General features: G+C 53.1%; 1 protein-coding gene across 7 annotated transcripts in view; it reads left to right on the forward strand.

Annotated features, from left to right (window-relative positions):
• Positions 1-10,921, forward strand: part of SEPTIN9 (septin 9) — a 134,095-nt gene extending 123,174 nt beyond the window's left edge. For all 7 annotated transcript variants that reach the window (XM_039562214.1, XM_039562216.1, XM_039562218.1 and 4 more), the window contains 5 exons: positions 2,971-3,088; positions 5,418-5,513; positions 6,336-6,432; positions 7,942-7,993; positions 8,781-10,921. In XM_039562214.1, coding sequence (XP_039418148.1) covers positions 2,971-3,088; positions 5,418-5,513; positions 6,336-6,432; positions 7,942-7,993; positions 8,781-8,916 — 499 coding nt within the window. In that variant the 3' untranslated portion in view covers positions 8,917-10,921. The remainder of the gene's footprint in view (positions 1-2,970; positions 3,089-5,417; positions 5,514-6,335; positions 6,433-7,941; positions 7,994-8,780) is intronic.
• The last annotated feature ends 12,296 nt before the right edge of the window (positions 10,922-23,217 follow it).

Genomic DNA, 23,217 nt, shown 5'->3' on the forward strand with positions numbered 1-23,217 from the left:
ATGGCTCTGGAGCTCTGCCTGGCCTGATCAGCACCTCTCCTGCCTCTACCAGGGCTGGTGGCTGAGGGACTGCCACCCACTCCCTCTTTCCCCTCTGGCTGCCCCTCTCAGGTGCCCAGCAGCTTCCTGGAGCAGGGCTGGGCAGCTGCTGGGTCCTCACTGGTGTTTGGTCAACACACAGCTCTGATTCCTGCTGTTAGTTTGATCTGGGGCACAACCAAAAGGAAATAACTCTGCAGCTCACTGTGGGTTTTGATTCCTGTAACAGCATTTCAGGGGAGCCAACAGGAATGAGCCTCTGCTTAGATCCTGTCTGTGCACAGTGGCAGAAATAACGTGTGTCCTGGCCACCATAATGTGTGTCCTGGCCACCATAATGTGTGCCCAGCCCTGGCAAGGCGTGCCCAGCTGCACAGCCTCCCCCAGGCCCACAGCAGGAGGGGATGAGGGAACAACCAGCACAGGCTGAAGTGGCTGGAGCCCATCCTGCATCTCCTGCTTCAGCCCATCCAGTCCCCTTCAAGCTCCTCCACCCTTCCCAGCAAAGCCCAGAGCATGTGTGTGTCTAATTATAAGTTAATAATATCAGAGACCATTTGAGGAAGGGGAAGAAAATAGATTAGTTCTTTTCTTGAGCCTTCCCTTCTCTTCGGTGGTGTGCTTGGAGCAAATAGCACTTGTCATCACCTTAATCCAGGTATTTTCCTTTGGTGTCTTCACATGAATGTGATGTGTAGCTACAGGCAGGCATTGTTCTTAGTGAAAAGGTGAACTTTCTCTCACATAGGTAAGGTTTGGGAGGGGCTACCTAGAAGAAGTTGATAGAATATCTAGAAACTTGCAGAATACCCTCAAAACATGCAGTTTGCTCTGCTGGGGAGTCCCTTGGTGTTCTCAGGGTGGTGCAGAGAGGTGACCTCCATGGATGAGGCACTTGCAGGAGCCCATGGGAGCAGAAAGTTGTGTCAGGGGTGTCTGGGTGCAGATGGACATAGTCACTCTGCCTGGGTGGTGCTGCTGGACACAGCAGGGGTGTGCCCAGGGGTGTGGGCAAGCTGTGGCTCTGCCTCCTCCTCTCTGGCTCACTGTGGCATCCTCGGCATCCTCCAGATATGTGAGGGATCGGAGGGATCGGAACTGAGCTTTTAATGTGTAGATTGAGCAGAAACTCAAACGTCTGCCTGATTGTGGATTCATCTGCATTCACTCTATATGCATCCTGGTTTTTAAAGGAAAAGCTGATGAAAGAGGCAGGAACACAGGCTCAGTGGGGAAGAAGCTTTTAGAGGAGAAAAATTGTTTGGAAAATAGCAAAGAGAGAGGAGGGGAAAGAATTCTGCTGGGAAAGGAGCATAACTGCATTACTTCCTTGGAGGTCTGGGAAATACATTATGCAGAGCTCCAAACAATGTTTGCCAGCAGCAAGTCAGCTTAGATGTGTCCATGGGGGGTTCCTTGTGCTTTTTTCTATTCTTTTTTCCCTTTAATAGGCAAAATCTTTCTTTCCTGGGGCCCAGGGTGATCTGTGACCCTGTGTTTGTGTTAGGACCTCGTTTGTCCGTGCGCTAATGACGTGCTCAGGGCTGTGTGTGTGCTGTTGGTGTGTGGGGACAAGATCCACCTGGTGCAGTCCAGCTCCATCCCTGGGAGAGGAGTGGGTTTGACCAGGGGAGAGTTCAGCTGGGTCACCAGTGCTGGCTGCACTGGGCAGCCTGGAGCTGCTGTTTTCACATCAGCTGGAGCTGAGTGGATCTTTCTAGGGCTGAATGTCCCTCCCTTGGCACTGGGGCCAGGCAGAGGTGTCCCCCTGGGATGGGGACACTGCCTGGTGGCTGCTGAGGAGCAGGATCAGTCCCTTCCCCTCTGCGCTCCTGTGGCTGGGTCTGCAGGGGTCTCTGAGCCCTTTGTAGGGCCCGAGGAGACCAAGTTGGGGTTTGGCTTGAGAGTGTTGGCAGTGGGTGCTCTCTTGGCCCTTCAGTGAGGGCCCATTTCAAACAGGCTCCTACCCCAAAGGTGTTCCTGGACCCTGGGACCTCCAGGTTTCCTTTTCAAGGCAATATCTACTCAACTGTGCTGCATGTCCCCATCACCTCCAGAGCCACCAAGGGGGAACTGCAGCAACTGGAGGTGTCCCAAGGAGGGTTTTCTCCTGGTTTGGGACCCCCAGCAGTTAAAACACCTTCTGGAAGGACTGAGGGGTGAGGGGGCATCGTGGCCAGGTGCCTTCATCGCTGTCTGCAGGGCTGGGATGTGGAACAGTGTGGCACTGGCGCCGTGTCCGTGCTGTCAGCTCAGGAGGGATTTCCCAAGGCGCTGATCACTGAGTTATGCAATCTCTGCAGCTTTCCTCTACTGAGACTTTTGTTGTAGAGATTTTCTGACATTCTCACCCTCTGGAACAAGCAGCATCTCTTCTGTGCTCTGAGAGCCCCTGGAGAATTTCCAGGGCTTTTTTTTAATCCTAGCTGATGAATGTGAGAGGCAGTCCCAGCTTGTGTGTAACCGTGGACTGGTGCTCAGCACAGAGGGGAGCGTGAGCAGGAACGGTCACCTGTGGCCATTTCTGTGTTGTGCTGTCCCAGGATGGTCGCTGACAGCTTGGATAGAGCTGGAGCAGGTTTTGATTTGGCCCGGCAGCCATCATCACCCTGCTCTCATCCCAGCTCCACCAAGGACACGAGTAGCTCTGGGCAAGTTCCCGCAGTCCTGTGTGGCCGTGCAGAGATAAAAGCCCTCTGCCACTTCACGGGGCTTTGTGAGGGTTCACAGGCGATAGCAGGAGCTTTGAAAGGGAAATGTTTAAAGCGTTTTCAAACCCTCTCTGCACTGTTGTGCTTTTAAGAAAATGCCTTTACTCGTCCTATCTGAAAGGAAGTGATTCCCTCTCTGTCTGCTCTTTGAATGCCCCTCTCTGCCAGGGGATTGCAGCAGCCTCAGAGTGCAAATCCCCTTCTTCCTGCTGTTTTCCAGGCTCCGGCCGCTGGACATCGAGTTCATGAAGCGCCTGAGCAAAGTGGTCAACATCGTCCCGGTGATCGCCAAAGCCGACACGTTAACGCTGGAGGAGAGGGACTACTTCAAACAACGGGTACGGGGCTGCTGCCTCTTCCCTGGGCTCCCATCCCTGGTACCCCATCCCCTGGTCCCCCTGTCCCCCTCGTGGCTCCCCCGGCAGGGCTGTGCAGGCAGAGCCTGGCCAGGAGCCCAGCGCATTCCTCCGGCTGCAGCTCGGAGCGATCCCGCGTGGCCGCAGGGTAGGCCTGCTCTCCAAGCACTTCCTTGTGTTTCTCTTGGATCTCTGTCAGCACAGGATAAGTTTGGAGCTCTACATCTCCGGGCCTGCTTCTCCTGCCTCCTTTGTTATTGTTGTTGTTATTTTCAGGCTGGTTTCTGTTATTTTGGGAATGATGGTGCTGCACGGAGGGGCTGGAAAACGCTCCCTCTGCAGCAATCATGCACTGATACAGGAACCAGGCAAAAACGTCTGGGTTTGCTGAGCCCAGCTGGGCAAGATTTAAGAGGAAAGCAAGGTATGAAATTCCCGTGGTTGGGAGCTGAGGAGGGGCTGTCTGGATCCACAGCAAGGCATGGGCTGTGCTCTGAGAGGGGGAGATGGTCCATTTGGGGGTTTAGTAAGGGACTGTAAATCCGTTTGTGTGGGCGCTGGATGTGGCTGCAGGCGTGGTGGCCTCAGCATTCCCTGCAGAAGTAAAAAACACCAAGCTCCTTGATCTCTGAGTCTGAACTGGGGGAAGTGAAGGGAAAGGGGGTTTTGCCAAAAGGGCAGTTTTAGGGGCGTTTCTTTGGTTATGGAGAGGATGACACCTTAGCCAGGAGTGGTTCCACAGCTCCTTGCAGGAGAGGGTGAGCCACTCCTTCCCACACCGGTGTCTTCCCAGTTCTTGCTGAACAGCATCAGGCACTGAAATACCCAGTCTGGTTTTGGGGGCTGAATCCAAACTCTGTGAGCAGTTTCCTTGGCTAGAAGCTGGCTGGGAATGGAGCTGAGGGCTAATCCAGGCTGGGCTCGCTCGGCTTGTCAGGCTGTTTGCACAGAGCTCTGTGAGGAGCTGGTGAGGGGACACGGAGGGGCAGGTCCACGGTGCCACATCTGCTCTCTGTGGTGGCTTCTGCAGACTGCTGGCCCCATTCAGAGGGGCACCTACCCCTGTGTCTGCAGGTGACTAGCTGGCTCTGGCACTACAAAGTGAGTCCGGGACCTCAAATGTCACCTGGGCACCCTCGGCTGCTGCTACCATGGAACACCATGGGGACAGTGCCTGGCTCTGCTGCTCTGCTCTGGCTCAGCACAGGATGAGCTCACCCCATCTCTGATTGCTTCCTGATTATAACCAGACTCCCCCCAAATCCTTTTGGATGGAGGGAGAACACGTAGCCACGTGGTGTGTTTGCTCTCTCTCCTCATGCTCCCAGCTCCAGATTCTCTGGTGCAGATGAGAGGGCAGGTGGTACAAATCAGGCCAGGTGGGCACAGGCTGGACCTTTTCCACTCGTGCCAGTGTGGCTGCGTGTGTACTTCCAAAAGCAGAGCGCTGTCTGCATCTGGGGGTGTAGCTGGTTCAGAGAGGTGATAGGTTTTGGGCTTGGATGGCGTGGGCAGGGGATGTGAAGCACCAGCCTGGCTGCAGGTTGGTGCCAGTGCTGTGCTGAGTGAGTGGAATGTGCTCCCTGGAGCGGGCTTTGTTGGGTTGTTCGCCTAAACCCGGTGTGTTGATTTGGTGGGGGGTGGGAGCCTGGCTGGGGGCATTCCCTGGGCTGGATCCACTCCTTTCCCAACCTGAACTGTAGGATGGTGTGGGGTTATTGCTGTAGGAAGTGGTGGGAGTAGGTGCCAGGCTGGGTTGGGTTTAAAGCCTTGTAGGAGAAGGCTGATCCTCCAAGCTCCCCACGAGCTGAGCCTCCACCCAGGAATCAGATTTCAGCATCTCTTGGCCTTGCACAGAGGCAAAGTCCTTCGAGTCTGCTCTTCCAATCTGTGTCCTTGTCCCCTCAGATCAAATTCCTTTTCCAAGGAGTCTAAACAAACACCAGAGAGCAGCTTTTTACCTTTGTGTTACAAGCCTGGCAGCTGCGTTCCCCTTTGCTTGGGCAGCTTGGGTTGCCCTGTTGTCTTTTCCAATCCCTAAACAACATCCAGCTCATGTAACTTCATCTCACTCTCTGCCTGAGCTGCGCCTCGGCACCAGGTTCTTGCAGAGGTTCCAGGGCAAGCACTTGGTGGGTGTGTGGCAGGTGAGCACAGCTCTCTGTCCCCCAGGTGGGCAGTGTTTAGGATGGAGAGGGAGATGCTGCTGCTGGACATGGCTCAGAGACCCTTTTGGGAGCAGCTGCCGTGGTGGGAGTGCAGCTGCTGTGCCTGCCTGTCCTTCACCTGTCCCTCTGCTCTCCCCTCCCAGATAATGGCTGATCTCCTGGCCAACGGGATCGACGTGTATCCCCAGAAGGAGTTTGATGAGGACTCTGAAGATCGGCTGGTGAACGAGAAATTCCGGGTCAGTGCAGGGGCTGTGCAGGATGGGCCCTGCAGCTCCAGGGGCTGGTGATGTCCTAAGGGTCCCTTCCAAAAGGCCTCTGTTTTCTCCCCAAAACTGCTGTGCCCTGTCCATGGGGTTTGCCCAGCACCAGGAATCCTGCCAGAGCTCAGAGCAGGGGTGGAAAGAGGGTGAGAAGGGCTTGTGGGGGAGGTGTCCTGGCCATACTCCTTCCCCATCTCCATCCCCACCAGCAAGCAGGGGGTCCATGGCCCCTTCCTCTGCTCCAGGCACAGGGAACAGAGGTGCCTGCCCATCCCTGGCTAGGGCAGCAGCCTTCCCAGCACTGGGATGGAATTTTACCTGTAGGCTGCCTGCAGCTGGCAATTCCATGCTAGTGGAATCAGCCAGCAATTTTTTGGCACACTAGAGTGGATTGGACAAATTCAAGGAAGAAAAAAATCTTTTAGGGACTCTGAAGTTCAAAGACACCAACCTGGATCAAGAAATGAGTTGGCCACAGGTTGCCAGATGCTGGGGGCAATTCCCAGGGAAGCTTTAGATAGCTTTGCTTCAGCTGTACCTGGCGCCTGCCAGTGGGGGACTGGGCTAGGCTGGGTTTGGGCTGGTTTTAGGCTGGGTACACATGTGAGAGATGCTGGTACCCAGCCCTGTGCTGCCTGTGGACCCTGGCAGGCAGCACTGCTCAGGAACATCAGGGGCAGACCAGCTCATCCCATTAAACCCTCCTGGAAACAGCTCAGCATGGGACTTTGCTCACTGGTTTGGTTTCCTGGCCAGTTGTCAGGAAGAAAACATAACCTGGTTTTACTCTTTCCACAGGAAATGATCCCGTTTGCAGTGGTGGGCAGTGACCAGGAGTACCAGGTGAACGGAAGGAGAATCCTTGGGAGGAAGACCAAGTGGGGCACCATTGAAGGTACCTTGTCCTTGCTTCCCCACCCGAGCCCATCTCTGCCCTGGCAGAAGGCAATGAGGTCCAAAACCAGCAGTAAAAGTTGAGGTCTATGTGGTGCTTCCCTGCTCCTCCAAAAAAAGATCATTTTCTGGTGTTCGAGGACTGGAAACACCTTGGCCAATCATCCCGTGCTGGGTTCCTGTGCCTTTGTGTGGCTTGGGGGGCTGCTGAGTGCTGGAGGGGACATTTCTTGGGGGTCTCGTGGCCTGGGTTGTGCTTCTTGCACAGTTAAATGCCTGACAGCAGGATTTGAGGGCACACCAGTGACATCCCTGTGTCTCAAGCCCCTGTTAGGACCTTCCCCTGGCATCTGTGCCCTCCACCATGCCTTTGGTTGGTGCCCTTGTGGGACTTCTTCCCTCTTCCATTTCCCATGAGTGTGTCCCTTTTTTCTCCCCCATTTTACAATCGTTGTTTAAAAGCTGGATGAAAGCTCCTGGCTCCAGCACATCTACACATTTCCCTGTTCGTGGTTCCTGGCAGCCAGCTGGCTCGTCTCCAGTGCCACCCCTCTCATCTTCCTCCCCTTCACTTCACAGGTTCCTCTCATTTATGAGTCTTTTTAATAGGAATCCTGTGTTCAGGGATGGTTTAACAAAGCTGCCAGGAAAATCAGTGTATTTTGAAGCTCTGCTGCCCTCTCGTGCCGTTTCCCTGAACGTTCCGAGTTCATTGGGATCCATTAAACCCTCACCTTCTGCTTGTGGCAGCTGCCTCCAGCACAGGGAGACCCCCAGGGCAAAGCCATGGCCATGGGCAGCCTTTGCACAGCAGTGTTGCTTTTGTTTTGCCATTCCTGCATGGTGTTCAATGGTTGGACTCGATGATCTTAGAGGTCTTCTCCAACGTAAAGGATCCTGCTATTCTATGTACAGGATTGGGTAAAAAAAAAAAAAAAATCAAAAAAAGGAATTCACCCTCAAAATTGAGTACATTTAGGGGTAAAATAGCAGCTGTCAGACTGATTGTGGTGGAGCAGCATCCCTTTTGCAAGCACTCCTGCTTCAGTAGCCTGTGCCAGCAGGAGTCCCTGTCCTTGCACAGCCCTGGCAGCCCTCACCAGCGTGCCTGGGGTGCTGCAGGATGCTCATGGCCCAGCTACAGATGAAACTCTTCTGTGGAGACACGCCTGGTGCTCACTGCAAAGCTCACTGTGCCCCTCCCCTGCCTTGTCTGGGGCTCTGGGGGTCCCAGCATTGTGCTGGGCGTGCTGCTGGGAGCTCCCTTTTGTTGGTGGGACACACTGGGAAGGGGCTGTGGATGCTTACTCAGACCTCACCAGGGCTGAGCTGGGGCAGGGAGCTGCTGCCAGCTTTACTGGACTTTACTTTCAGGACTCCTGAGTCCTGCACCTGTACCCCGGGGGGTGAGTGCCCATCTGTGCCCTCCACACGCTGGGGAAGCCCCCAGGCCCTGCTTGCCCTGGGGGTGGCCATGGGTGCACACTGATGGGTCTCTCTCTCTTGCCAGTGGAGAACACAACACACTGTGAGTTCGCCTACCTGCGGGACCTCCTCATCAGGTCAGTGCCCTGTCCCCAGAGCCTTTGGTCACCAGGTGGCATCCAGGGAAAGGGGACAGCCCTTGAAGCAGCTGCTGCTTTGCTCTGCTGCTCCATCTCTCCACCCTTTCACCCCACCATCCCTGCCTTCCCTCCCAGCCCTCTGCCACTCGGAGGGGTGGCCGCACTCAGTGGGATGAGGCTTCAGGGGGCTTTTCTTGTGCTGAGGTAGAGGAGGAGAGGAGCGATGGAGGGGTCAGGACACACTCCAGGACTGCTGGCAGTGTGGCTCCAGCTTTTGGCCTTAGTGATCCCTCACCAGTGCCAGGTCTCATCCCCAGTTCAAAGACGTCACCCTCCACTGGGGTATCGTTGTGGGGTCTGGGCAATGGCTGGTCCCTCTTGACTGTGGGGCAGTGGGAGGCTGAGCCCCCTGGGCTTGCTAGAGGGGGCACTGGGCTCCTCCCTAGTTTGGCTGCAAGGTGAACTCTGCACATGTGATCTGTTGCTGGCAGATTGGTGTGTGGGGCTACAGAACCTCACCCCAGGACTGGCAGCGTCGGGATCTCCCTGGGTGGGTGTTCTACAGCCACAGCTCCTGTGTCCCCAAGCACCAGTGAAGGTTCCTGCTCCTGCTGCCCAATAATGCTGCCCATTATTGCCTTTCCTTCCCTCCTGTGCCCTAAAGGCCCCATTAACCAATAGGGCAGGAGGGGCCATTGAGGCTGGGGCGTGGCTGGGGTGCAGAGGCTGGGCCGGCTGAGCCGTGCCCAGTAAGGCGTGATTGCTCTGTCTCCCTTTCCTGCAGGACACACATGCAGAACATCAAGGATATTACCAGCAACATCCACTTCGAAGCCTACAGGGTGAAGAGGCTGAACGAGGGCCAGAGCTCTCTGTCCAACGGCGTGGCCGACAAAGAGCTGGTGGCCAACGAAATGTAACCGCCCCGCAGCCAGGACCTCGCTCGCTCACGCTCGCTGTTTCTCCCCTCTTCCCCCTTTATTTTTATATAAATCCTCTGCCACTGTCCCTCTTGCCCTGCTCCCCGACCCCCTGCCATGTTAACTGACCAAATAACCAGACGTGGAGTGGGGTGGCCGCTCTCCCCCCGCTTTGTGCCATGAGTTTTGTCCTCGGCCCCCAGAGCGGCATCCCTGGGCCGGGGACCGTCCCTCTGTGGAGGTCGGGCTCTCGCTTGTGCCCAGCTCTGACCTCACAGCCGGACCCTGGGGAGCAGATCTGTGGGGCCAGCGGGGTTGGGGTCTCCTGGGAGCCCTTCCAGCCCCTCCATGCAGGGGCTCTTCTCCGTCCATTGAAGGCGAGGGTTCCTCCTGGTGAACGTAGCCTTGGGAAGCAAGGTACGGTGGGATGAAGAGAGCAAGACAGTGCCATCCTTGTCTCCTGCCGCCTCCTCTGAGCCCTCTGCAGCCCTCTGGGACCCACCAGCCCCCAGCCCGGCCCCTGTACCCTGTCTACCTGCAATAAACTGGGAGTGTTTAGGTGTCACCTCGCCTGTCACCGACCCCCGGCCAGGCAGAGTGACCTGCTTTGGGAGAAGTGCCTTTTCAGACTGTGACCTTGCAATAGCGTGGGAGAGGGGAGGGAGGGTCTGCCTTGTCTGTCTTTGCAGCCTGGAGAAGGCTGTGAATCTCTGTAGAGACTCTCCTTCCCTCTCCCTCGGGCCCGAGCTGTGGCTGGTGTCCTGGGAACACTTGTGTATTTATTCTGTCATTCAGTTGGGTGGGTCTTTGTCCGCTGAAGGCTCGGAGTGTGTTTGTCCAGAGGGGGCTGAGTGTGGAACTGTGTCTCTGCAAAGCAGTGGTGGGAGGTAAAGGGTTGTCCTGTCTGACCCTGGTGATTCTTGGGCTTTTTCCTACGCCAGAGGAGGCCCTTGGGTATCTGTTCATTCCTGTTCATTCCCTGGGTCCCCTGTGTGATGTGTGTCCAGGGAACGTCCTCCTCTGTGTTGCTGGTCCTTGTGCAGGGGGTCTGTGCATGTGCTGACCGAGCCCTGCAGCCATGGGGGGGGTGCTGGGGAGCGTTGTGGGTGCTGCTCCCCCTGCTCTGCCCCCAGACCCTCCTCTTTCTGTGTGTCTCCAGTAAATCAGACCCTGCAAGCGTTAGGTAGCACTGTGACACAGGAGCAGGGGGGTCCTGGAGCAGAGCTCTGCAGTCCTGCCCCCTTCTCCCCAGCTCCCCTGGCCTTTCTGTTGTCCACCAGTCTCCAAATCCTCTTGAAGGGAAAAAAACTTCCTGCAAATCACCCGTTTTTGGGGGCACGCACTGACGTGGCAGCGTGCCCCATCCTCTAGCACTGGAAGGCACCTGCAGAGCCCACGGGGGACAGAGCCTGGCTCAGCACAGGTGACCTGGAGGAGGGAGGAGGTTGCTCTCCCCTTGCTGGGGATGCCCAGGTTTTCAGGGGCTCCCCACATGTCCCCCCCAGCAGCCAAAGGGGTGTGGGGAAGGGGGGTGCATTGTGAGGATCCCTTCTCCCCTTCACTCATATTCCCCCTCCACACCAGCCCCACGGAGCTGCTGGGGAACAGCAACTCTCTACTTGCTGACTTGCTATGTTTTAGCAAAAACAACAAAAACGTGTATTAACTGAAAAAAAAATATATTTCAAGTGTTAAAAAAAGACTGAAAGGGGAGAAAAATCTCTTGTGGTGAGGCACTTCTGCAAATGCCATCTAAAACTTTTTTTTTCCTCTAGTTGATATCTCAAGCTGGGCCAAGCAAGACACGCCGCTTTCTCCTTTGTAACCTGACTTTTTTTTGGAAGAAAAAAAAAAAGAAAATAATACAATAAAAAAGCCCTTCATCCAGATCTATTAAAATGGCCTTTTGGGGGTTATAAGCATTATGAAAATTTAGTCCATTTTTGTATAAATAATAGTGTTTAATATGTATTTCCCAAAATAAATGTTTCGAATGCAAATAGGAGGAGGCTTGTTTGGAAATGTCTGTTCCCAGCTGTGGTGTAATCACTGCTGCACGAACCCCATGGGGCTGGGGATGGTGGAAGAGCCCAGCCCCAGAACCTGTTTAGGGTGAAAGATAATTCCTGACCCCCTTGACCCATCCCACCTCAGACACCTGCCCCGGGTACCCTACAAAACGCTGGAGCTGCTTGTGCTGAGCACCTTTGGGATGGAGCCAGCATGATCCTGAGGGAGGCAGGTGGGTCCCATCCCTCTGCTTCCATGGTGAAGCTGTTCCCACTGTGCTTCCTGGTGTTTTTATGGAGAAGTGGGTTGCCCCTAGTTCAAGGGCAGGCAGGAGCTGGTCTTGCACACAAATGTGGCTTTGGCCCCACAGGCAGATGGTCTTCAAAACCTTCAGGACTGCAGGGTCAGCCTTGGGATGCCCTTGGAAGTTGGCTTCACTTGGAGGACCTTCCTGAAAACCACGTTTCTCCCTGGTGTCACAGCTGGCACTGCCCCTCTGGTGGGTTAATCTCTGTCTGACCTGTTTATTGTATTTTTGCCACCAAGTAACTGAACTCAGAAGCCACCCAGACACGCTCCTGGGTGACCAGCTCTAAGCGACCCTGCTTAAGCAGGAGCTGGAGCAAGTGACCTCCAGAGCTCCTTTCCAGCCTCAGCCCCTCTTGGATTCTGTGCTTGTGGAAGAGGATGAAAACAAACCCAGCAGGACAGCACTCAGGTGGGGTTGGGTTCCTGCAGGGGTCTAGAGCACAGGACAGGCTTATGAACATTTAAACTCTGCTTTTCTGCTGGCACCTGGGTTCTGGTGCAGTGAATTGTCTCACCTCACGTGGCATCTGTGAGGTGTGCAGTGATGGCCCCCTCCCTTTGCTCCAGTGCCAAACCCACCCCTAGCGATGCCCTTCCAGTTTTGGTGCTGCACAGCAGTTCTGTGGTTGCTTTAGCTCAAATCTCCCTCACCCCCACAGCTCACAGATGATTCCAGGCTGAGAAGCAGGAAAGTCAAGGTGTTCTCACTGTTGTAACCAGAGCAAGACCCACAACAAAAGCTCTTAGGGAGGGAGCAGGGAAAATCAACGTGTAGTTGTACTAACTACAAGCATGGACCACAGGCCTTGCTCCTGGGGGAATCTGCAGCAGTTTCCCCCCATCTTGTGCTGGGATTTGGGGTTTTTTTGCAGTTTTCCTCAGTGCTGGTGTCTGAGCATGTGAGGGAGATGGAACAGAGGATGCTCCAGGGCTCTCCAGGCAGATTCTGCAACGTGAGTGTGTCCATGGAGGGAGATGGAACAGAGGATGCTCCAGGGCTCTCCAGACAGATGCTGTCCTGGTGACACATTGAGAAATGGGTTGTGGATGGAGAGAGGGGAATGCAGGCAAAATTCCCCAGCTCAGCAGTAAGGGCAGCTTTTGTTTAGCCCAGAGGAGGAGCTCAGCGGGTCGGAGGTCCCTTCATGGGAATGGTGCAGGGAATGGCTTCCAGATGTTAGGAAGCTCCGGAGAGGTGGGGTTGGCGAAGGGAGAGCAAAAACACCAGATGCTCTGATGGAACTTGTGTGGTGCTGTGGGAAAAATCCCAGCTGGGGGAAGGGCAGGCTATTGCAAAATTCCCCCTGGCTCCCCAGAGCCTCAGCTAAAGGGCAGGAGTGACCTGGGAGGGGGTGGATGGGCAGAGCAGGGGGCAGGCAAGGGGCTGCTCCCCCTGCCCACACCGTCCCCAGCTGTCTCCAAGGAAAATGGGCCTTAAGGATGCCTCGGCTGACAGAAAGGACCTTGCACTAATGGCTTATTGAGTGGCCTCACTTTAACAAATGAGGGAAATGAAGATGAGTGAGAGTTTAATTACTGATCTGAACAGGGCTGTTCACAGCAAGGATGGGGCCTCGCTTCCCTTGCCTGGCTCTGGGAGGGTGAGGGGACCCCCCCAGCACAGCCGGGGTCTGGGGGTGCCTGGCAGCCCTGGAGGAGGCGGCTGCTGGGGCAGGGAGGGCTGGAGATGGGTCAGGTTCCAAAGAGCACCTCCATCCAAAGAGGAGGACTATCAATAATAAGAATAAAAGGGAGTATAAATAATTAAAGCAGCTCATAGCGAGTAGTTCCCGAAACGTCTGCCTGATTTAAAAACTAATTACTTGGAGGGTAATCACCACCAGAAGCGCACATATTTACCCACAATGCTGCTCTCCCCTCCTCTTCCTTTGGCTCCCTTCTCCTGATTGCTATCCCAGGCACCGGCGCAGACTTATCACTCACCCACAGCGCACAATAAACGGGGCTGCTCTCGTCCATCTCCCTGATTAATACCATCATTGGAGACCTGCTCAGGGAGGAATAAATCCTCTCTGGCTACGAGGCCAGGTGCTGGCAGGAGGGGAAGCTGAGCTGTGTGCTACCTGCAGAGCCCAAAGGAGCTGGGAGCCCCAAAGGGCCACCCCCTGCTGCAAGGATGGAGCCTTGGGATGAGCTGTGCTGCCCCAAACAAGGGCACCACCGAGCACCAGGAGCCTGAGGGGGATGCGGCATCACCTGCTCGGTGTGAGCTGCTGTTCAGGGACTTTCCTGGGCCATCAAACCCTGAATTCCCCGAGTGGGAGCTGTCCTCCTGGGAAACATCTCCCTTTGATGTGTGAGCCGGGCTGCAGCAGCACAGGCAGAGCTGCAGAGCTCCAGCTTTAATTACGGGGAAGCTGCTGCACTGCAGCTGAAAGCTTGGGGGGGGGGTTTGATCATCTCCACTGTGGCTTCAGCAGAAAGGAGGATTTGTCCCTCCACCTCCATCTCCTGACGCTGCCTCCATCACACAAGGTGCTGGCCCCAACCCTCCTGCTCCTTCTCACAACCTCAGCAAAGCCTTTCCTTCCATGCCCACAGCAAGCCCCAGTTTGTAACTCTTTCACGCACTTTAGTTTGTATTTATTTGCCTGAGCTTCTCTCCGGTCCTGCACAAATTAATAAATAATTCTCACCATCAGCCTGATTTAGGAGCAGCATTGCACGGCGCCGCTTCATTTAGGAAAACAGAATAATTTATTCCTGACTTATGGGATTCTGGAGACTTCCACCCACAGCCCATGATATTTTCTCATTAACATTACCCAGCTAAGCTAAAAACTGCAATTTCATAAGTCATACTTCCTTCAAAAGCACATTACCGTCTTCCCAGGGACTCCAAAAGTTTACTGAAGCTTAAAGACATACCTCATAGCATGCAGAAATGTGCCAAAATCCCTCTTCTTATTACTACTGAAACCACCTTTCCTGCAAGTTTCCCTCCCCTGAACTCTTCCCATCAGGAGGATGTTTAAGTGAGTGATGCCGGCCAAAAGAATGGCATTGAATTACTCTTTAACAAGAAGATAAAATGGAAATATTTAACTGGAAAACAAAAGTGCTTTATCCTCTGCTCTAGGGCATATCTGTAAATGAATTAAGCCAAAATGTTCTTTCTTTGTGTTTTTTTTTTTTTTTTTTTTTTTTTTTTTTTTTTTTTAGTGCTGGGCGTGGCCCACAGTGAAAATGTGGGATGGAGGGCTGGGATACAGGGAGATGGATGACTCTGTGTGAGCTCCTCCTCACAGAGGACCATCAGGACCCAGGGCTGAGCAGTTCTTTTAATCTGTGCACCATTTTTAGAGGTTGGTTTGGCTTTGGCTTCTTTTGTAAGTCACAGCTGAAAGCTCTTGCTGGCAAAGTTTACAGACCTCGTTCTTTCAAAAGTAAAAATTGTCACCTTTCAAGGCCCATGTCCTGAAACAGCTTTGCAGAGGACAAGGACAGGGAAGCAGCAAGAGCCTGGACCCCCTGTGTACATCCACCCACGCCACACTGCATCAGCCCAGCGCTCAAATTGTGGGGCAGCAGAGCTCAGTGAGCCCCACCTCCAGCATTCCCCCTTCCCTGCCCTTCTCCTCTCCTGCCACCTCAAAAGAAAGCCAAGATTAAAATCATATTCCTAAAGTAAAATTACACATTGGAGCCTCCATGGGCCTCTCAGGGGGATCAGGGCACTCCTCTATAAATATCTGTCTCGATATGTTTAATTTGCAGATGAAATTAAGCCTGGGAAGAAAGGGAAGGATGTCTTTTCATGTGTGGGCCGTCCAGCTTTGCCTTGAATATCAAAGTGAGGCACATTACAAAGCACCGGCTCCACGGGATTATCTGAGAAACCTTGTAGGTCCCAAGTGACGGCGCTTTTGGGATCAAAAGTTGTGGTACTTATGCAGAAAGCCAGGAAAAGCCAGCCCCAAAGAGCCAAATCTCAGGTCAGCTGGCAGAGTTCAGAGATTTCCAAGGAAACGAGAAGGTAGGTGAGGAACCAGGAGAGGTTGGGCTTTCACGTGGACTTTGGATTAAATATTAACTCACTGCAGTGGGCTAGGAGGATAAATATTTTCATTAATCATGCATGTGCTCATTATGATGGTGAGAATAGACCGTTCAAGATTCATCTGCATGAGCTTTTCAACTCCAGCCTCCCGTTTTCTGCTCGAAGCTTTTGGTAAAACATCATCTTTTGCGCTTGCTTTCTTCAGAAAACTTCTTCCCCACAAATAAATGTTTCAACATTTTATTGGTTAGGCTTTGAAAGCACCAGCTGAAAAGATTTAGCTTGAGGGTGAATGGAGAGGAGAAAATGCACCTCTAGTTAAGGGGAGGGGAGGGGGGTGATGGTTTTGGGTGGCACATAGAGGGGGAGCCTGACTTTGGGTGGGAAGACAGAGCTCGCCTTCCAGGGATCTGCTGCCATGTCCCAGTGACACCTCGCCATCCGTTTCATTAAAAATTGGAATTTTTCCTGCTTCCCTCCAATTTTATTGAATTTTTCAATCATTATAACTTTCCTCAGCTTTCCTTCCTTTCTGTTTTTTAGCAGCTCTTTTTCAATTACTTGGTGATTTCCTTTTTATTCCACTAATTTTTTTTAAAGACTTGTCTAGAAGGAAGAGGGAAGACAGATTAAAATTTATACGGGAACAGAAAGTGGATGTACGGCCGAGAGTCTAAAACCCTGTCATTAGCAATATTCAATAAGGAACAAAATTACTGGGCAAGCTGAGATGGCTGAAAATTACTCCTGAAACTCTCCAGGATGGAAGGGACCTTCTCCAGCAGACAGAGCTGACTGATGGATGAAGATACAAAGGATTTGGAAGAAGCATCTCTAATGACCATCTGTCCCTCGATGAAGATTTATGGATGTCGAGCACAGCTCTGAGGGACCCATCTCTGGGTGAGGGTAAGACCAGGGGTGACACCTTGGAAGTGCCTTCTGTGCCCTAAAAAGACCTCTGGGTATGTGACTGGCACCCTCAGTCCCTCAGCTCCTCCCCCAGGGCTGGCTGCAATGGGGATTTTCCACTGGCATGTGCAGAAGGAGGCACCAATCCCCATTTGAGCCCTGTGGAGGAAAGGAGAGGCCACGGATGTCTGAGGTTTCCTTTTGTGAGCACTTCATGGAGGAGGAGCGGGCAGATTTGGGGTTGTGCTGGTGGTGGTACCTGGGATGCTTCCCGCTGGTTTGGAAGCTCTGGTCTTGGACCTCTCCCACCTCAGTCTGGCCCCTCTGATGTTTATCAGAGCACACCACACTCTCAGTGCTTCCTGCTGCAGGAGAAAGCTGTTTTAAACAGAGGTTTTTTGCTGCTGTCAGCCAGGCCACTGTGCTGCATCGTCAGTGCCAGTGAGGGGAGTGAGTGCAGCATGGGAACACCGGGCTGTGTTTGCTGGAGTCAGAGCACAGGGAGAGTGGCTGTGCTGTGAAAAGGGGGCCAGGGATTCCTCCTGGAACCCTCCTGTGCTCACAGAGCCACCCTGGTGCTTCTCTGCTCTGGCTGGGACATCGAGGCACCTCCGGTACCTGCTGCAGGTCACTGTCACAGCGCAAGGGCTGGGGGAGCGGGGTGTCCTGGTGAGCAGTCGCAGTTCTCTCCCCTCGGGTGCAAAATTAGCTTAATTGAAGAGCAGTAAGTGCCATCAGCTGCTGGTGCAGGTGCTCCGCTCCTAAACCCTCCGCAGGGCTTAAAAGCAGCAGCTGTTTGCTCTTAGGAGTGCTGGGGGAGGAAGCGTTGCCTGGAGTTAGGATGTGTGGGACTGGCCTGATCTGGAGCTCCTGGGATGGTTCTGTCCTGCTGGCAACTTCTGTGCGAGCTGGAATGTGGGGAGAAGTGGGTTCAAGGGGTTTTTATTCTGCTGTAACTATACATATAATTTTGTGTGCTATGGTCCAGTGTTCTCCCAAAGCCCAGGGCTGTGCAGGTACCTCCCCGTGAGTGCTTTGCCTTGAGCAGGGGTAAAGTGGGGTGTCAGTGTCTGGTTTTGATTGTGCAAGGAGGGATATTTAGGGGGAAGGGGAAAAAGTTGTTTTATATCTGGTGGAGTGTTTTTCTGCAACTTGAGCTCAGGCTAAGGGCCAGCTCCAGATCAGAAGAGAGCAGGGAGACACAGGGAAGCAGAGGCTTTGGGCACTGGCTGGAGAAACACAGTTTTGGCCTCTGCAGCTTTCCAGGGACTGTGGTGTGCCAAAGCTGAGTGCTCTGAGTGTGATACCCATCTGGCCCTGCAGTCAGCACGTGGGTTCTTGCTGTGCTGGTTATGGTTTGGCAGAGACTGGATTATCTGGTGGCTTCATCCCTACTAAACCAGGGTGAATGTATGGAGCAGAGAGGGCCCTGTAGCCTGTACAGACAGGCTGTTATTTATCACAGCTTATACACACATATTTCATACTGGTTTGGGTCTTTATTCCATCAGGATTTCTGTGTGAAAGCTGGTGCAGATGGATGTGAGAGTGTGTCTCTAAACCCCTAGAGCTGTAATCCCTTAATGCTGGCTACTTTCTCAAGCACATTGATGGGAATAGAAACTGATCCCAAGTCAGGTCTGTCCCTTTTCTTTGGGGTCCTGGTCCCTCATTCCTGTGTCCTGCTCCACGTGGGTCAAAACCCTTTAGTGACCAAAGCTTTTCCCAGTGAGCAGAGGGAAGGTGACGACTGAGGTTGCGCTGGGGTCTGCAGACCTGCAGTGATGAGTGATTGCCCCAGACACAGGCCTGGGCTGGAAAATCCTGTATTGTAGTTAAGTGCCGTATCTAAAAGACTTGGAGGGCTCTTGTGCTTCCGTTTGCCCTTGCCCGGGGACTCGTGTGGCCGCCGCATGGCAACAAAGCGGGCAGTGGCTCCCTGCAGCACAGGGAGGGGCCTCACCCCTGCCTCGGGACTGCTGCAATTCCCAGATTTGTTGGGGCTGGAGCTGTGGCACCCATCAGGACAGTGCTGGGTATGTCCAGGGTCCAGCTGCCCGAGTGGTTGTGTTTAAAATCAAACCTGCTGAGCTGGGGTGGGTGGGACTACAGTCACAGCTTGGTGCCCACCGTGGCTCTGCAGCCCCATTAAATAAAAGGGTTGAGTTTAGAGCACAAGAGCTGCATTGGTGCTGCAGAAGCCCCCAGCAGTCTCCTCAGAGAGCTCTGACCACGGGCATGGTGAGCTGGTGATGGTCTCCACAGCCCCAGGTGCGGGCAGGGATGGAGATCTCTTCCCCCAGGTGACTTTCCTGGAGGATGAACACACCCCTCCATCCCTTCCACTCCTTGGCTTGTGAGGAATGATCAAAGTGCAGCCGTTGGATTTCATAACCCGAGTAAATGCCCAAAAAAAAAAAAAAAAAGGAATCGCTCCAGAAATATCCCAGGGATGGTGTTTTGAGTCTTGGCTGCTTTGCCTGGGAAACAGTCTCCTCTGATTCAGCTCGTTCAAATCATCTCAACAGTTCTTAGCAAGAAAAAAACCCCTGTATCCTGAAGGCAAGTATATTTGGGCAGAGCAATAAGAGAGACTTTAAGAGGTTTGGAGGTTACAGTGGGAAATAGCAGTTATTCCCAATAAGCAGTGTTAAATGAAGTGCTGCTGACAGTAGCCTGAGGCAGGTTCAAGAGTTTCAAGATTTGCAACTAAGAGATTAACCAAAATAGATGTCTTATTACAGGCAAGTTTGTATCTAAATCATTTAAAGTACCTTTAGATGCTGTAGTGTTTTTCCTCCTGAGTGCTCGTAGTATATCTGCAGCTTCCCCCTGGTTTTCAGGGGCAAGCAAAGAAAGAGCCCTTGATCCTGGTGAGTTTTAGACCCTCTGATGAGGGAGGAAGGACCCACTGGATGGGCAGGTTCCCATTTGATAGGAGGTTGCTTGAGCAGTGATCCTGTTTTACATGGGGGAGACATCCTGGCCCAACTCCTCCCTTGTGATGGCTGGCAGGCACAGCCCAGACTGGATGGTTTTGCCAAAGCTTTGGGTGTAAAATTCCTCTGCAAGGACAGCAGCAGCATGGATGGGAGCTGGAACAATCTGTCTCTTAATTTGCAGAGGCTGTAGGATTTCAGGAGAGCAGGTGCTGCGTTTGGGGGTGTAAATAAGAATGGCTAAAGTGAGCACAAAACATCTTCATCTTTGCCGAGCTCTGAATCCAGCTGCTGCTATCCAATCTCTGCCATCCTGTGGGACTTTCATGTGCATGGATCACCCACCAAAATATGTTTGGGATGCAGGACATTGGTTTTTTTCTTCTGTGCTGAACTGGAAGGAAATTCAGTGTAGGGCCAGCAGCGTGGGGGTTACTAGAACAAATGATCTGCCACCAGCATGGGCAGTCACTGGCACAGAGCCTTGGCCACAACCTGGATAAGGTAAATTTAAATTAGATGGATGAGGAATCAACAGTTCCAAGGAAATTCTCTGCCAAAGATGGGCAAGCTCCATGTGCTCAAAAATAAAGCAGGGGAGAAGGTCAGAGGGGCTTAAAGATAGCTGGTCTGAACACGAGGAGCAGCCTGGGATGCTGAAGCTGAGACAGGAACATGGGTGTTGGTTATTTGGATGAGATTCCCGTGCTCCTTGTGTTCCTTCCAGTCGGCAGCACGTGATTTCTGGCAGCTCTCCAAAGCTGAGGGGCCAGTTTGCTTTGGCAATCCCACACCTTGTGGGGATGAGCTGCACACCCTGGGGAATGGAGCCCTGGAAAGGGAAGGGGTTTTCTGATGGGGTGTGTCAGGTACGTCAGCAGCTGTGCCAGGGCTGGTGTGGAGGTGGCACAAAAGATCTGTGAGAGGGAGGCAGAGACCCCCACCGAAGGATCCACCAGCAGAGCTGAAACCAGCGAAATGGCTGGAGGTTCAGAGAGGTTTCCAGCTATTAAATATGTGTTAAATGTGCTGAAACCATCCTGGAGCAAGCTGGTGAGGGCCTGGCAGGGCTGGGTGGCACCGTCTTGTGGGGAGTTACTAAAGCTGAGCTCTGGGAAATGGGTCCTCCTGTATGAGGCTACCCTGAGCCAAACTCAAAATACGAAGTACTGCTCTTTCTCTTTTTCCCTTGCTTGCTTCCAGATCCTCAGTTTTATGACATTTCTGTGTCATGCAGATAGGCCTGAGATTGCAAGTTTTTTCTCCGTGTGAACAAGGGAAAATGTCACCAAGTGTCTTTGCATTGTTACCCTTCTTTAAAAAAGTGAGTCCAGGTTCCTCCAGGCAATCAGCTATTCCTGGTGACAGTGCCACCTCCCCTGTCCAGCCAGTGTGCAAGATGTCACTTGGAAAGCAACAAAAGACAAGTGGGAATGGTTTCATTTTCAGCCTCAGTAGCCTGCTGCATGTGGGCAGAGAGAGGTGGCAGAGTGTGACCTTGCCTCCCCTTGGTGCCAATGGCTTTTCCAGGGGTTGCCAAGGGATGTTGCAGGTGTCAGGTATGAGCTGTAGCACCTCTGTGAACTGAGGAAGGGCTGTTTTATCTTGTCACTTGATAGGTGAGGGAACTGCATCCCAGAGGTCCTGTGCTGCCACCAGCAGTCAGTTTTCCCTTGCAATACAACAGAGACACGGATGCTGTGCTCGTCACGGCTCTTCCATGCAGTTTACAATGGGTATCTGCATGACAGCCATGCCACAAACCCTCTTTAAGTGTAATGGGAGGTCCTGTGCAAGAGGATGAAGGAAACAAGGATGAAATGTGTGATGAGTGTCCTGCTTTTGCAGGACTTTGGCCAGTTTGAAGGACCAGGTTGCTCCAGGCTTTCATTCCCTGCAGTGGAAGTGCAGACTCCGAGCATTAATGGGAACAGATGGAAACCTGGCTTTTCTGGAGGCTGTTAAGGATATGCCCTGACTGTCACCAGCACCGCAGGTCTGTGGGCTCCCTGGGCTGTCACCAGATAATTTTCCCCTTCAACTGCCTTCCCACGTGTGGTCCATCACCTTGTTGGTGTGCCTGCCCCCCTTGTGGGGCTGAGGGTTTAACTGTGGACCAGCTGGAATGATCCAGTCTTTGAGCCCTTTGGCTCCAGGGTTCCATCTGCCTTGTCCTGCCTTGTGCCATGTGGTGGGATGAGCTGAGTTTGGATCAGGCTGGGTTTCACCTGTCCCTAAGTGTGTTCTGCCTTGTCATTCCTGCTGTATTCATCAGGAGTCATGGGCAGCTGGTGTTCACATTTCTCCTGGAGCCTGGTGGCCTGAGAGCTTCCCTCCTTCCCAAGGGAGCCTTTCTAGCCCTTGGAGGGGCAGAGAGGCACTTCAGCAAGTGAAGCCTGGCACGCTTAAAATACTTGTTTTCTGCAAATACAAGGAGTCCAAGCTTATTATCATTATCAATTATCATTAAATCAGCTGTAAAATGAACTATTTGGACGTTCTGGTTTATTGTTTTGGATTGTCTGGAAAAGGAGGAGAGCCTGGCACTGCCCCACAGAGCTGCTGGCACTGCCCCCAGTCTGTGTGTGCTGGAAGCATCAGAGCTATTGCCCAAGGGCAGGTGGGGGTGAGAGGGCTCATCCCAGGTGAATCCATTGCCACAAATCCCTCTGAGGTGCCGTGGTAATCCCAAGCAGGTGCTGTGCCTGTGGGATGTGTGGGAGCAGAGTTGCCAATCAAGCCCTTGGCTTTCTCCAGGGGGAGCCTTGAGTGTTTGCATCGTGATCTTCTGAGAGAGGGGCAGCCTGGGAAAGGCAGCCCTTGGTTGCCATGAAATGTTTCATGGAGTCTGTTTTACTGGATTTTGGCAAAAGAGATCTTGATTTAAGGGGAGTTTTTAAAAGTGGGAAATGTGGAACAGCTGCTGTGGCTGTCAGCAAGCCAGGAATGGAGGGGAGGGCAATGTCTGTGGGTGTTTGCTTATGGAGCCTGGCAAATGGGAGGCTTTCCTGTTGTTTTAATTGGCATCAGGAAGATCATTGGGAGCTTGGAGCCCCAAACACCCTTTGGGAGGGTCTGAAAGGTGCTTCTGCACCGTGGAACTGTGACAGTGGTGTTAAGGCAGGGAAGGGGCAAAGGAAAGTGCAGGAAATGGAAACAGAGAGGAGAGGGAGCAATTCCAGCCATCCTTGCCCAGAATTGTAAAGGTTTAGAGGTACCCACAGCCCAAGAGCCCACTGGATTCAGGGGTGTGTCACAAGCACAGCTTGGTGAGCACCCCAAGGCATCTCCCACCTTCACGTGGTGACCAGGGCACCTGTGGGGCTGGATCACCCTGGGACAGGCACCTCAGAAGGACCATTCACCTCCCAAGGATTGCACTTGGGCTGAGACAAATCGTTCCTGTGTGGGCTGGTGGTCTCAGCTAAGTGCAAGCACAGCCAAGGGTGACTCGTGCAGACCCCTGTGCCCACTCAGGGGCACACACACACCCTGTAGGGCAGGAATCCCCCCTGTAACCTCTGCTGGACACCTGACATGGACAAGAAGTCTTGGAAGGACTTGTCCACCTCAGGCTCTCCTTTCTGGCCTTTCCCATCCAGTGCTTTGGAGTAGGATCTAAGAAACCTGCTACAGTCTGCCTGGAGGGGAGGCTTGTCCTGCTTAGGATCCAGCAGGTTTTATCCTTTGTGCTAGAGGAGTATTCAAATAATTTAACAGCGGATGTTCTCATCCCTCATCTGCTGGTGGAGTTGTTTTTGTGGCTCTAATGCTTCCCTGACCTCAATAATGTCTTCTGCGAGTGCGTTACTCAGGTTAATTATGCATTAAGTTTACATAAGGCTTTTCTGTTTTTAATCAGCTCCAAACCCGCTGCCTTTGGCTGTGCTGGATGTGCTGACAGTCAGGAACTATTGGGGGCTTGCAGGAGGGCTGCGCCTGCCTTCCCACCCTGCCAGGTCTCATGGCACCCCTGGGGTGGCTCCTTTATTTGTCACCAGGCTACAAAACTCTCCTGGGACTTCTGGCTCTGTTGTTGCCTGTGCAGCATCTCTGAGACCTGCTGCAGTCACACAGCACCATGAAGGGAGGTGATTGCTGGTGTGATTG

The sequence above is a fragment of the Corvus cornix genome, chromosome 18, assembly GCF_000738735.6.
Source record: "Corvus cornix cornix isolate S_Up_H32 chromosome 18, ASM73873v5, whole genome shotgun sequence".
NCBI classification, from domain to species: Eukaryota; Metazoa; Chordata; class Aves; order Passeriformes; family Corvidae; genus Corvus; species Corvus cornix.